The 15,087-nt window shown below is 40.0% G+C and overlaps 1 protein-coding gene across 1 annotated transcript in view; it reads right to left on the bottom strand.

Annotated features, from left to right (window-relative positions):
* Positions 1–15,087, bottom strand: part of GTDC1 (glycosyltransferase like domain containing 1) — a 451,648-nt gene that overhangs the window by 27,995 nt on the left and 408,566 nt on the right. Inside the window, 2 exon segments of the mRNA XM_030209762.1 lie at positions 217–308; positions 1,017–1,087. Of these exon segments, the coding sequence (XP_030065622.1) occupies positions 217–308; positions 1,017–1,087 (163 nt within the window).

Raw genomic sequence — 15,087 nt, 5'->3', positions numbered from 1 at the left:
ACATGTACTGTAGGTTAAGAGCATGTATTTCATAAGATCTGGGTTCATATAGCTGGCATAAAGTTTAATCAATTCCTGTTAGTCTAACAACTAATATTACACCCTATCATGTTTCCTTTATATATGTATTAGGATATTAATTGGTTTTTTTTTCCTGCATAACTCTTGGTACATTGAAATGAAATTACAACATGTAAAACTATAATCTACTACTACCTTGTATAGATGCTTCCTTACAATATCTGGTTTCCTGCAGAAATTCTGAAGCTTTTTATAAAGCTGTTCAGGTGTAGAATACAGATATTCAGCTGCGGGAAAAACAGATACATTTTTAATGAAACAAAAACCTCAAAGCACACACTCGATATTAGTCACTTTACTAATTAAAAATGCATATTGCTCTGTGCCGCCTCATGTTTTACATTATTTAAGCATGATTTTATAAGGTTACTTCAACTCACAAGGATGTTTAATGCTAAATAAGTATGTGTAGTTGTGCTGTTTAGACATCTCCTTTGGGTGATTAAAATACATTATTCTAATGTAACACAATGCATATGTGATACATTTAGTGATGAGAATTTTCAAAGATATGGTATAACATTAGTGCACATCCTGTACTACAGTTTCATGCCATAATTACCAAACTGTTTAAGTAATCTGGTCTGAGTTTCAGGTCCAGGTTTTTCTCTGTATAAATCATTGAAAACAAATCTGTAAGTCACTGTAGCAACACTAACCCTTTTATAAAAGTATATCATTATGGTATGTGCATGCTAAGAGTGAAGAATGCTATTTTAAAATATGGGAGTTTTTTTTTTTTTTTTGTTATCTTGAAAGAACAGATGGTAAATATAAACTTGGTCTAATGTATTATAACACATAAAAATTTCCTTAACACTAACATCTTGACTTGCCAAATAAACAATTGCTCTTGCATAAGTTTACTTTCAAACTTTATGATAAAGCAAATATTATGGATCTCAAGAATAAGAAAATGCACAAAAGGCAGTTACCTGGAAAAATTTCTGGATATACCAAGGCTTTGGGACAGAGTGGATAACATCCGCAATACACAGCTTCTAACCTAGAGAAATACAGAGAATGCACAGTCACATGGCTCATGTCAAAAGCACATTTGGGTCCACTGTAGGGAAGTTCATTTCGCAGAGCCCAAGGAAACTAGGGAGAAAAAAAAGTTCCAATCGTGTAGTCGTTCTAAATTTCATTCTTACTCTTTTCAAAGTGAATTTTATGGATCATGAAAGAGTTATATAGAACAGAACAGGCAGCATATGTTTTCTTCGCTGAATAAATCAAAGCAGAGCACTGCAATTTTTTTTTTTTGTCCTTTAAATGCTGTTCAACACATTCTGTAATCAGCAAATAAACACATGCAACAACATGGTGAAGTATGGACAGATTTTCTTAATCACACTGGAGAAAAACAGGGATGTTTATTTCCAAAGTATGGTCATGTACTATACTGTGGAAATTTTAGGCTGCACGGTATACAAAAGCTCTTGAAAACGTTAAGTATTCAATAACTGCTCTGGAAATGGCAAAAGAGGTCAGAATGCACTTTGTGGCTTGCTTTCTTGTTTTTATGATTATGCTTCATTGTACAAAGCAACAGAGCAAACGATGCGAGATGAAGAGCAAACCGGTCCGTTCAACGCAGTACATAAAACAGAGGTTTGCTAGCAACAGTTGAAAAACATACAATACATTCTATTTCAGATATAACAGCAACATATTTTCCATGCCATCTACACTAAACTTTTTTTTTTTCAACATTTTTGGCTAATGCAGTGTTTCCCCAGCCAGTCAGGTTTTCAGGATATCCACAATGAATATGCATATGAGATATGTGCACGCATTGCCTCCGATGCATGCAAATTTATCTCATGAATAACCATTGTGGACATCCTGAAAATCTGACTGGCTGGGATGCCCCCAGGACCAGGATTGGGAAGCACTAGGCTAGTGGGTTAGTAAAATAACAACAAATAAGTCGGGTTACTTTAACACAGGGTCTTACTGCATACAATGGGACCTTGTGGTAAAATAACAGTAGCCCACGTTGATAACTTCCTCCTTAAATATACAGGGGATCGTTTACTAAAGTGCGTTGGTGTTTTATGCACTTGTTAAAATTAAGCATGTGCTAAACGCTACAGATGTCCATAGGAATACATTGGCGTCTCTAGCGTTTAGCGTGCGCTAAAAACGCCAGCGCGCCTTAGTAAAAGACTCCCCCCCCCCCCCCCACAGACAGGTTCTCATTGCCAAAAGGAGCATTATCTCTATTACCTCATTTTTACTACATACTGTCCACTGGACTGAAGTGTCACAGTTCTTTAAAGGTACCCAGAAAATTTCTGCTTCCTAAAAAACACTTCTCTATGGTCAATTTGTGGGACTGGTTGAATTATATATATACTAGCCATTGAGCCCGTAAAAACGGGCTGGTATTGAGGTTTTCCTCCCCCCGCGGTCACCACCGTTCCCCTCCCCCCCCGCGAAGTCGCCACCGCTCCCCTCCCCCCCGCGAAGTCGCCACCGCTCCCCCCCCTCGAAGTCGCCGCCGCCGCCACCCCTCCACCTGGCCCGGGCCCTCTCTTCACTTCTGAACTTACACATCCATTCGCCGAACGCAGCAACGCACATCAGCTGAGCTGCCCCTTCCTTCTCTGCCTGTGTGTGTCCCGCCCTCGCTGACGTTACGTCACAGGAGGGCGGGGCCACAGGCAAAGAAGGAAGGGCTCACTGCAGCTCAGCTGATGTGCGTGCCGGGTTCAGCGAATGGATGTGTAAGTTCAGAAGGGAAGAGAGGGCCCAGGCCGGGTGGAGGGGTGGCGGCGGCGACTCCGAGTGGGGGGGGAGCGGTAGCAACCTCGGCGGCGCAGTTTCCCTCTCTGTCCCGCCCCCCCCCCGTCATCACGTATTGACGCGGGGGCAGGACAGAGAGGGAAGTCTCTACTGCGCATTTGCGAGTGAGTCGGTCACTCGCCATTTATATGTTTGATAAAGTTGACTAATGAAGAAGCAGCAGGTTTTTTTTTGTCATCTTTCCAACAAACTGAGATCATGTTAGCTTTCTGCACTATTTATTAATAATGACACAACAAAATTGTACTTTTCTATATGCATACTGTTTGTATTAATCAGTAAACCTATATAAATCAGAATAAACTCAGGGGGATGGGAAGTTTAAAATTAACTTTCCCACAAGGCCCCCCCCACTTTTCATTATTTGTCCACATATTACTTATTAGAAGTTTTAGCAGCCTTAAACCCCCGGATTATATATATATATATATATATATATATATATATATATATATATATATATATATGGCACCTGAAAATTTGTGCGGAAACCGAAGCACATAACTTAATTGGTTAACTAGCTAATCAGTGCTGTTAATTGGATATTAGCAAGCGATTATCAGCACTAATTTGCATTGGGATTTATGTGAACAATTCGCTAAGGGGTCCTTTTACTAAGTTGTGGTAAAAGGGGGCATGCAATAGCGTCAGCAAGTGTTTTTGACATGCGCTGAGGCTCCCTTTTACTGCAGCAGGTAAAAGGCTTACCACATGCCCGTTTCGGTGGGGAGCCCTTACTGTCACCGAGATGGCGGTAAGGGCTCCCTTGTTAACCCAGCGGTAACTAGGTAGCGTGTGGCGCTGCTCAATTACCACCGGTTAAGTTCCATCACTACAAAAATAGGCCATGTTTTTGTAGCGCTGGAAATGGCGCACGCTAGGGGTGGGAATTACATCCGGGCTCCCGCGGTAACCCGGCAGTAGTTCCAACTGGCGTGTGGTAAGCCCGCAGTGGGCTTACCGCTGCTTAGTAAAAGGGTCCCCTAAGTGTATTCTATAACTACTAAACTCTAAGTCACATAGTTGAAAATTGGGCATAGCCATGGGCGGGGCATAGGCGTTTCTAAAATCTATGCACATTTTTACAGAATACAACTGGTCTGCATCTAATTTAGGCACTGGGATTTACACCAAGTAAAATATGGTCTAAAAGGACGTGACCAAAATTGGTCATGTGGTGAGCTGCTTGGCGTATTCTATATACTGAGTGGAAATTTAAGTCTGTTCTATAAAACTGAGGCGTACTTTAGAGAATACGCCTAGATATAATTTTTTTCCACGCAGACCTTTCAGGCACCATATATAGAATCCAGCCCAAAGTGTGTCCAATTGACATGAATAAGGCCAAAAGTATATATTCCAAGCATGGGAATTTCCAAAGAAGCATATTATCTTCAAAACTACAATACCAGCAGCAGTTTTATCTTGCAAAGTTTATATAAGTGTATATGGCACAGAGATTAGATTTGTCTTGTAATATGTGCGTATCTTTGATGCTGCATACTTTGTATTCTGTGCAAGTTATTGCACATCTTATGCTATGTCTGGTTTGTTTTTACCCCCAGTTATTACAGTATGGTGTCTTGTAGGCTATATCTCAAGAAATATATACATATTATAGTTTAGTTGTAAATTTTTGGGTGATAAATTACAATTTATTTCAGGTTTACTTTCCAGTCTTTCATGAGTCGATCATAAATTTGATCTAATCTAATCTAGACTCCTGTATCCCGCTGGATCCCTGAGAAGGTTCAAAGTGGCTCACAACAGACAAAGAACCCCCCCCCCCCAAGTTATATAACATAGGAAAACTCAGCAGGATTAACAAATTACAACAAATATTTTTCAAATTGACAAGTTTTCAAGTGTCTTCTGAACAGTAAATAAGTAGACTGATGTCTTCAAGACAGGGGAAGATCATTCCAAAGCTGATCCGAGTGAAACATAAAAGAAGCTTCTAACATGTTAATCCTTTGAATGTAGGATAGATAAATTAAAGAAAGACTATCTAAAGATCTAAGGGTTCTGTTACTAGTAGGAAAAGTGATGATATTTGAAAATAAAACAGGTGCCAGACCTCCTTACACCATCTTATAAACCAAAGGGGTCCTTTTACTAAGGTGCGCTGAAAAATGGCCTGCGGTAGTATAGGCATGGGTTTTGGGCACAGGCAGAATCATTTTTCAGCGCACCTGTAAAAAAACGTCTTTTTAAAATTTTTTTGGCCAAAAATGGACATGCGGCAAAATGAATATTGCCATGCGTCCATTTTGGGTCTGAGACCTTACCGCCAGCCATTGACCTTGCCGTAAAGATTCACACGGTAACCGGGCAGTAATGACCTAAGCGCCTCAAAGCCCGCTTGGCGTGCGTCAAACAAAAAATATTTTTCGGCCGCGCATAGCAGACGTGTGCCAAAAATGAAATTAGCCGGGCGGTAACTCGGAATTGGCGCACGTAGGCACTTACGCAGCTTAGTAAAAGGGCCCCAAAGCAAATCACTTTGAAATCCGCTTGGGCCTTAATAGGGAGTAGGCGCAGTGACGTCAGTCTCACAGCCGTACTTTATAACAGTTGAAGTCTTCTCCAGTTTTTAGCTGATAAGCCAGAGTATAGAGCGTTATAATAATCCAGTTTAGGCAGAGCAAGTTGCTAGACTAATAATGCAAAGAGCATCTATGAAAAAGTATGACCTAACAGCTCTTAGTTGTTTAAGGGTTAGAAAAACTTACTTACATAGGTTATTAACTTGGAGATCAAAAGAAAGAAATTGCTCTAGCACTATAAACAGATTTTCACCTGAGAATAAAGAAATAAATTTAGATTGATATCCATCTGTCTTTCCAAACAACAGTATGTTTACCTTGGCTGTGATCAATTTCAACAGATGAGAAGTGGCTCAAATGTTATCTTTGACCAAAAATGTTATAATCTGAAAGGGATGTTGTTAACTGAAGATATTCTGTGCATCTGAGCAGTAAGTTGGCTGTTTACATTTTTTGAAGTCACACATTGTTCAAGGGTAATGAAAAGCAGTACTCTATAATAGCTGCAGTGCTGGGTAGCATTAATCACTCGGCGTTTTTTTCTAACCAACAGCGTTTATCATGAAAGCGAGACATTATCACTGCAAAGAACCTGCTTTTACAGTGTTCCTTTTCTTTCTGTGCCTTTAAGAGTATTGTGATTTTGGACCCCTGAAGAAGGCGTCATTATGCCGAAACACGGCCTATGTCGGGTCTTTCAGAATAAAAGGACTCTTGTTTGTCTTAGTCTTGAAGGCCCAGTTTTGCTTCTTTCTTTGGTTGCTTGTGTTTGTATACTGTTTCACCCTCTCTTTTGTTACCTTGTTAGCATTAATATGACACAATAGACAACAGATTTTGCACACAACCAAAATAGTAATACTATAGAAGGCATTGAAAGTGAACTGATATGGGAAATGCATACAACTGAACTTGCATGTACATATTATACTATGCGTGTGTTTTTACATCTATATATCTATATCCTCATCTATCTATCTATAGAGCGAGAGAGAGCGTAGTAAATTGTGAAACTGTTCTGAAGGAGGAGAAATAACTTTCAAAATTTATACTTAATTTTACAACATTCAAAAACATTAAAATAAACGCAAATGTCAATAATTTCCAAGGACTGCACAACAGTGCTCTGATAGTGATTGCTGCAAACTTACATGGTTTATCAACTTTCTAGATCATTAATGTCATTTCATCATATCAAGTTAGATGAATATAGATTAACTATTGGGACTCTTTACGATGCTGCATTAAGCGCTAACATGTGCCTAATGCGGCAAAAAATGGAGTACCATGGGACATAACTTTGAAATCTGCGTGCACTAACTGCATGCTAAAAGTTATTTGAAGGTTTGTGTCAGGGGCAGAGACTGGGTTTTTATGGCTGCAAGGAAAAGACCCAGGTAAGGATTCGTTAAAGTCACTTTTTACCACAGCTTAGTAAAAGGACCCCTATGCTTTGTGTTGCAAGGCGAAAACTTTGGAACTCTTTACCATCCAATAAAGAATTTTGATTTACTCAAGAAATCATTAAAAACTTATATGTTTAAGCAGACTTATCAAGCAAGATGTTTTTATTTGATATCTGAGTATATAATTCTGTAGATGGCCTTTGTGATACTGATGGTGAGGAAATTTTGAAATTTTTTGTGGTGATTTTATGTTTTGTTTTATATTTGTGTAAGTAATGTTTTTAATAGACTGAATATGTTTACTGAAAGCCACCGAAGATGGTAGATCATAAACCCCTCAGCCTGTGCCATTTCCAGCGCTACAGAAATTCAGGTCTGATTTTCTAGCGCAGGGGTTACCAGGCACTGCCCGGTTACCGCCGGATTACTGCAGGAGCCCTTACTGCCAGCTCAATGGGTGGCGATAAGTGTCCCCCCCCCCCCAAAAAAAAAAATGGCCACAAGGCAAATGCAAACTTACCGCATGGCCATTTCCTTTTTTGGCCTTTTTAACCACTGCGGTAAAAAGGGCCTCAGAGTGCGGCAAAAACGGTTGCCGCCATTAGTGTAGGGCTCCTTTTACTGTGGTGCACACTCAGGTGTCCAGTGGTAATTTTCACATCAGCCTGTGCTTTCCACACACTAAAAATATATTTTATTTTTTAACGTTGGGGGCAGGTCGAGGGCCAGAGAGTATGTGTGTTATGTGCTAATCAGTTAGTACAGTTACATTGCCACGTGCTAACCGACTAGCGCATGGTTAGCACGGGAGCCCTTAGTGCCTACAAGTAAGCATGCGCTAAGGCCACTTTTTACTGCGGTTTGGTAAAAGGGCCCCTAAGTTCTTATACCTGGGGCAATGGAGGGTTAAGGGGTTCTTTTACTAAGGTGTGCTGAAAAATGGCCTGCGGTAGTGTAGGCGCGTGTTTTGGGCACGCGCAGAATCATTTTTCAGCGCGCCTGCAAAAAAAATGCCTTTTTAAAACTTTTTGCTAAAAATAGACGCGAGGCAAAATGAAAAATGCCGCGCATCTATTTTGGGTCTTAGACTTTACCGCCAGCCACTGACCTAGCGGTAAAGTCTCACGTAGTAACCGGGCGGTAATGACCTACGCGCAACAAATGCCATTATTTTTCGGACGTGTGCCAAAAATGAAATTACTGCAACAGCCACACAGTAACTCCATTTTGGTGCGCGTAGACGCTTACGTGGCTTAGTAAAAAGGCCCCTAAATGACTTGCCCAGGGTCACAAGAAATTACCAGGTTCTCAGCGAACTCTACTAACCATTAGACCATTCCTCTTCTCTATGCATATGTTCACTGGGGGTGTGCATATGGGTGAAGTTTGGGTGACGCATGGGCAGTGACAGCAAGCTCATATGCACATGATTTTCGCATGTTCTTGCAAAATGTCGGCATTTACAAGTAGCAGAAAAACAGTACCAGGAGCCTTTTTCTGCTATTTGGACTTGTGTCTGTACTTTGCTCTCTCTCTCTCTCTGTTGTATTTTGGCATAGTCATTTACACCAGCTACAGGGCTGGTGTATGTGATTTCCCTGAAACGAAGGTGAGTTTTAAGCCATTTACATTAGTAGTTAACAAGTCAAGCACTTACTTTTCTCTATAAAATAGGCTTGAAATAGGCACTTTTTTGCTGCCTTAATTAGGCATCCGGTTATAAAATTACTCTGGAGAGACGGGGGATTAAAGACCTTGAAACATTAGAAGGCAGGCGCCTACAGTTGGTGTGGAGTCGATTTTGGGACACGTTGCAGCCAGCAGCCAGGAGCAGTCTCCTGAATGGTTAAATGCTTTTGGACTACCTTGCAATGATGCGTTATGCCTTTTTGCCTCTATTCTAGGAAAGAGGGAATGGGGAGGGTGGGGAGTGTAAGGGATCAAGGGGGTTTACAGAGGGGAGGGGATGGAGCAGCGAGGTTTAGAGGAGGGTTTTAATAATTAATATGTCGGATATGAGCCCTTATATAGAAGGTTGCTGTATAGTATTGTTGTGATGTTGCAAATGTTTGAATGTATACATTATTTGATTATCCGTCAATAAAAAAGATTTAAACATAAAAAAATATATAAAATGTACTTTCATTTTACTTGTACTTGGCAATGGGTGAAGAAAACAAACTGTAACATTGACAGACTTTTCTAGTAAGCAAAGGAGCATGGATCAATGATAATGCAAAAAAACCAGTCTTCGCAAAAACTAGCAACAAACAAAACAGCGAAGAGGACCAACAAAAGAAAAAAATAAAAAATAAAATAAAAGCAAAAAATGTAATAATAAAAACATTAAAAAAAATTATAGGGCGTCAATACTGGTTGTTAAATTCAAAAAATAAACTTTATTTGTCAATGGATAGCAAGGAGAAAAGGACTCGACACAGCTGTGTTTCGGCCATACAGGCCTGCGTCAGGAGTCTTCTCACTGTATGCTGATCTTACAAACTATCCAATTAGTAAGAGAATGTGTATATCTCTTTCTAATATGATAACGTTGTGCGGTATTCAAACCAAAATCAGGCAGGAATCAGAGTCGCGTCTCGTTTCTCTAAAGTTAAACAGAGCTAGTATTTCCAAATAACACAACCAATCAGTCATCGTTTACCTGCTTAGTGATAAACAGGAGTGCAAATGCTCCACTGTTAAAATGACCAGTAAATGACCCTTTGCATTCAGATTAACAAATCTGCTAAATCTATGAATTTCAATATTCACATCCATTCATAAGATTTATCTACAAATAGTTCCTGCGCTTATGATTCTAAATATAATTAGCTCATAATTTTGCTCGGCTGAATTACTTTTCTGGAGGGCCCCGCTAAGGCTTTCAGTTGTATTATCTGGCAATAATGAATCTGATAGGTGAAATTTCTTCCTGTAATGAGGATGAGACACAGTTGTGACACCTGAGTCTAGTAATAAAAGAAGACTGCTAATTATTGACAGCACTTTTTTGTGTGATGCATAGAGGAAAAAAAAATCCCTCATTATTAAAAAATAAAAAGTTACAATTATAAGTGACACCGGAGGAGAGTAAATAAAATGAAGTGATTAAAACATTGCTGCTTTAAGGGTGTTTTTAATTAAGTGGAAATGCTAATGTTGTCATACTTAGCAGATGGGATTAAAATTAGTTATTGTAGCTCATATTTTATTTTATGGTTTCCACAGCATGCCTACAAGATCTAAGAAAGTGATACATTCCATAAGACGTTTGAAAAAAAAAAAAAAAAGAAATTCTCATAGTCTTTACAGCTCATAATAATTAACATCACGAACAAACTATGGAACAAAAAAAAATTCTGCCCTGGGTTTTTACCACAGTGACATATATAACATGGAATTCAACCAGAATGCATTGGACACTGAGTCTCGTACTACTAGAGCACCCCCATCATCTGCTTATTATATTCCTTGAAACACTCAGCAAAAACAAACTTTTATGCTTGGCACTGTATCCAGCATCAAATGTGGTGTCAAGAAGGTAGGGATTTGGTACAGGGAAAGATGGTGGCCACCCACCAAGGTGATGTTCTGAACTCAAACACAGGATGCATCATGTAACTGCAGATAAAACCTAATTGCACACTCTCTCCGACTTTATTTGTGTAAAATTTTCCATCTGCTACATCTAAAGATGTCTAAACTGTTAGTATCAAACCTGCATTCAGCTGCCAGCTGTGCACATTAAGGATTGCAAAACACTTACTAAATGAGGCATCATAAAACATAGTAGTAGTGGTCCATCTGCCCAGTACTTGTAGACACCCCAATACCTTGTCCTTTAGAAAGTGCTGCTGCTGCGCAAATTGAAACGGAAAACATTATTGCCAACGTGTAATATTCTTTAACTTGAACACTCCATTTACATTTGCTATCATGACTAGTGATTACTGGAATCTGTCTACTGCTGTTCTTCATCTGTCTCTTAATTGTCCTTTGAATAACTCAGTGAATGAAAATTACAATCGTCAGTACTTGCTCCCACATAGTTAAACTGTTTAGGACATTTCGGAGAAATATTTTTTTTTCTTACATGTTTCTTTCTAAATATGAAATAAATGTTTTCCCTGACTCTGACACGCATACTTCAAGTGCAAAAATAATGTAGACAATAAAGATCTACCAAACTGTGGTAAAAAGTGGCCTCAGTGCGTCCTTGTGCAGGTCATTCCCATGTGCTAAGGTCATTTTCCCCACGTGGGTAAAATGGCCGCTTTTTCTATTTTTTTGAATTAATGGCCAAGCGCTAATTTTCCCACTGGCGTGTGGTCATTAACACGTGAGCCCATACCACCACCTATTTTTTTAGGTGGTAAGGGCTCACGCGCTAATTGCTTAGGAGGAAATTCTATATATGGTGCCTAAAAAAATCGGTGCTGAAATCAGTGCTAAGCGTATTCTATAATCAGCACCAAGATTTACGTGCCGATGATAGAATATGCTTAGTTGATATTTCAGTGTCAATATCTGTGCACATCCATTTACGCCAACGAAAACCTGGTGTAAATCTCAGCACGTAGATTTAGGCGCACTGGGCCGTATTCTATAACTAGATGCCTAAATTTTGGAACGTCCATAGAACATCCATTTCTCCGTCCATAACCACGCCCCTTTTTGCCTCCACGCGTTAGAAGTTCAGCACACGTTGTTACAGAATACGCTTAGCGAGTTGTGCGCCTAAATTCTAATCAGTGCCAATTAGTGCTCATTACTGCTTGTTAAGTAATGTTAGCACTCTTGTTAAGCCAATTAAGTTATGTGTGGTGTTATAGAATCTGCGTAGGTTTTGGGGCCTAAATCTAAGCGCACTATATAGAATCCGGGGGTTAGTGCACGGCAATGTAGCTGTGCTAACCGATTAGCACAGAATATGCCTACTCTCTGCCAATGACCCACCCTAGCGCTAAAAAGTAAAATCTGTTTTTTAGTGTGTGGGAAGTGCGAGCTGACCACAAAATTACTGAGGGATGCTTGCACATAGCCTACAATTAGCCCTTTTTGCTGAGGTAAGCATGCATTAGTGCTTATTGAAGCTTGATAAAACACAAGGCCTCTTTTACCAAACTACGCTAGTGATTCCCACGCAGCAATGCTGATGAAGCCTATTTGATTGGGCTTTGTTGCATTGCTGTGCTGGGAATCGCTAGCGCAGTTTGGTAAAAGGGGCCCATATTGAGGCACATTTTAGAAAGAACAAAGACACTGGAGTTTATCCTTAGAGGTCACTACCCCCCTCATTCTATAACACACATTTGTGCATTCAGATTAGAGAATATTAGCACGCACATAAGTGATTGTTACAGATTTGCACTTAAGTACTAGTTGGATGCTAAGTGGTATTTTATGATTTGATTTATTAATGTGATATACTGCTCAATACAATAAAGAGTCAAAGTGGTATACAATAGAATTTATCAGAATATGAATAAAATAAAACAAACAATACAGTCACTAAATAAAGACAGAATATTACATAATAACAGTATAAATGCTCACCTACTCTTACTCCCTTCACTCTTGCCCATCCCCCTCCGCCTCATCTACCCCTTCAATTTCACTTACCCTTGCTCATACTTCTCCTGGGTAGACAAGGCAAAAGCGTTTCCCACAATTACATGCATTTTATGCAACAACGTACAGCGCTTAGGTGCCTGCATTTATGCCTGCCATAGACACGGCAAAAGTGGACATGCCTAAATGTTGGTGTGTAAATGCCAACTTAGGCTAATATTCCAAAACAAAATTTGAGTGCCTAAATCCTGCTTAGCGCCTAGCATTTTGGAGCCTATCTTTCGGTGCACTTTAAAGAACTGCCCCCTAAGTATACATTTCCGATAGTGTTTTATAACAGGAGCTGTTGACGTATAGCCTGTTCTAAAGTATAAGAAGGAATGTAGGAGTATGTGATGGCAGGGACAAATGTCTAGGTCAGGAAGGGATACACGTTTTGTGGGAGGAGCTATTTTAGGGGAACCCCCCCCCCCAAATAAACGAAAAATGTTAATCTACAGATGTAAGTGGGTGCTTGGGAATCAGACAGAGGGGTAGCCAGTAAGGTGGGGGTAAGAGCTGCCCATTTACCACACCTTACTGGCTACTTCCCCCATCACATGAATTAAATATTGCTATACATATCTGAACATTTACTTGCTTGACATTAGCTGAAATATTATAAAATTTCACTGTATTTCCCCCCTCCAAACTGAAAGCATAGAGGGGACCTTTTACAAAGCGGCGGAAGGGCTACAGCACATGTAGCGCGCGCCTAATCAACACTATTGCCTGGTTAGCGTGCCCACCCGGCGGTAATTTTGAAGTTGGAGCATGCTATTTCCCGCAGTAGAAATTTTTTTCTATTTGCTACCGTGGGGGAGGGGGGGGGGCGTTTCCGGTGGTAATCGGCAGCACGGCCACATTGGTGTACGCTGAATGCATACTGTGAATGTAGCATGCGAGCTCTTACCGCTAGGTCAATGGGTGGCAGTAAGGTCTCAGGCATTAAATAGCCGTGTGCTAGCTTTAATTTTAGCAAATGACCATTTACTGCCCTATTAAAAAAGCCTTTTTTCCCCAGCCATGGTAAAAAATGGCCCAGTGTGTGCCCGAAACATACGCCCACACTACCACAGGCCACAGTTTACTTAGTAAAAAGACCCCACAGATATCTAATACAGATTTGAAACCTGGTTTTGGTATTAAAGTCAGCAAAACCCATCTTGTCCTCATCTTTATATCTGCACTTGGCCCCTCAGCTATACAGTAAGCTGTATTGTAGAAAAGCATTAGTATTATATCTATGTTATTTTAATGTTCTAATGTGTTCTTATTAGATATTCCATTAGTATTATGCTGACATTTTTATTATATCTCTGTTATTTAAATTTCAGTACTGTCAAATGTGAATATTTTGATCCTGTTTCATGGTAGTCCTATTATTAGGTTTCAATTTGCTGTTTTCAAGTTTACCTCAGTCATTGTATTTATGTTTATATTTGTTCATTTTACTATTGCTATGCAGTTAACAGGAAACTGTACCTGCTGTATATTGCCTTGGGTCAATCTCTTCATAAAGGTGGTTAATAAATCCCAATAAATAAAAATATATTGCTCAATGTTTATTCTTCCCATATAAAGTCTCACCAGCTCTGGTGTTCCTCTTGCTTTATTTATGGCCTATATTTTTGGCAATACTGCTGGCCCATCAATGGCCACCATCAGCAATTTACTTTCTTTTTGCTTCAATTGTTTAACAATACATATTAAGGGCAATTTTCATAGAGCTTTCTGCCAGTAAATGTGTGTTTATACATGGAAAACCTTTGAAAATCACTACAGGCCCTCTGCTGACAGCCCACAAACTTTTCCCAAAGATAAGAAGGAGGCACTGCAGACAGGCTGGAAATACAGTACATGCAAGGTTTTCATTTTGAACCCCCCATGCTGCCACCTTCCTGCTTTGATCTGCATACTTTTCAACAGCCAAGTATGTAAGCAAAAGCCTCTCTATGGCATAGGCCTGCCAGTAAATTTTGAAAGAAAAACTCCACAGGGAGTTTTCTTTTCAATATCTTCTTGCAGGCTTGCAGTTACGAGGTATCCATGGACCTTGTTATTGGACTAATCCAGGGGTCGTCAACCCAGTCCTTGGGACATACCCAACTAGTCAGCTTTTCAGGATATCCACAATTAATATGCAAGATATAAATTTTCATGCACTATCTCCATTGTATGCAAATCTATGCCAGGCATATTTATTGTAGGTCTGGGCTTACCCCATTGCATACAGGGACTTGTGGTTCTGATATCCCCATTGGATTCCCTAAGAAAAGCAAGGCTACAAAAGTCCCTGCATGAACTGGGATAAGCCCAAGACTGGATCAACTGTCGGGCAAATCTAGATCTAGTTTGCAACACTATCAGGCTTATTTTCGAAAGAGAAGGGCGCCCATCTTTAGACAAATCAAGGAGGTGGGCATCCTTCAACCAGGGTCGCCCAAATTGGCATAATCGAAAGTCAATTTTGGGCATCTTCAACTGCTTTCCATCACGACTGGGGCGTGCCTAACACATGGGCGTCCTCAACCGATAAAGGAAAAAAGAAGGGCGTTCCTGACGAGCACTTGGCCGACTTTACTTGGTCCATTTTTTCTTACAAATAAGCCTCAAAAAGGTGCCCACACTGA

The sequence above is a fragment of the Microcaecilia unicolor genome, chromosome 7, assembly GCF_901765095.1.
Source record: "Microcaecilia unicolor chromosome 7, aMicUni1.1, whole genome shotgun sequence".
NCBI classification, from domain to species: Eukaryota; Metazoa; Chordata; class Amphibia; order Gymnophiona; family Siphonopidae; genus Microcaecilia; species Microcaecilia unicolor.
The sequence above is the reverse complement of the archived record's forward strand: the minus strand, read 5'-3'. Positions and strand labels throughout refer to the sequence as shown.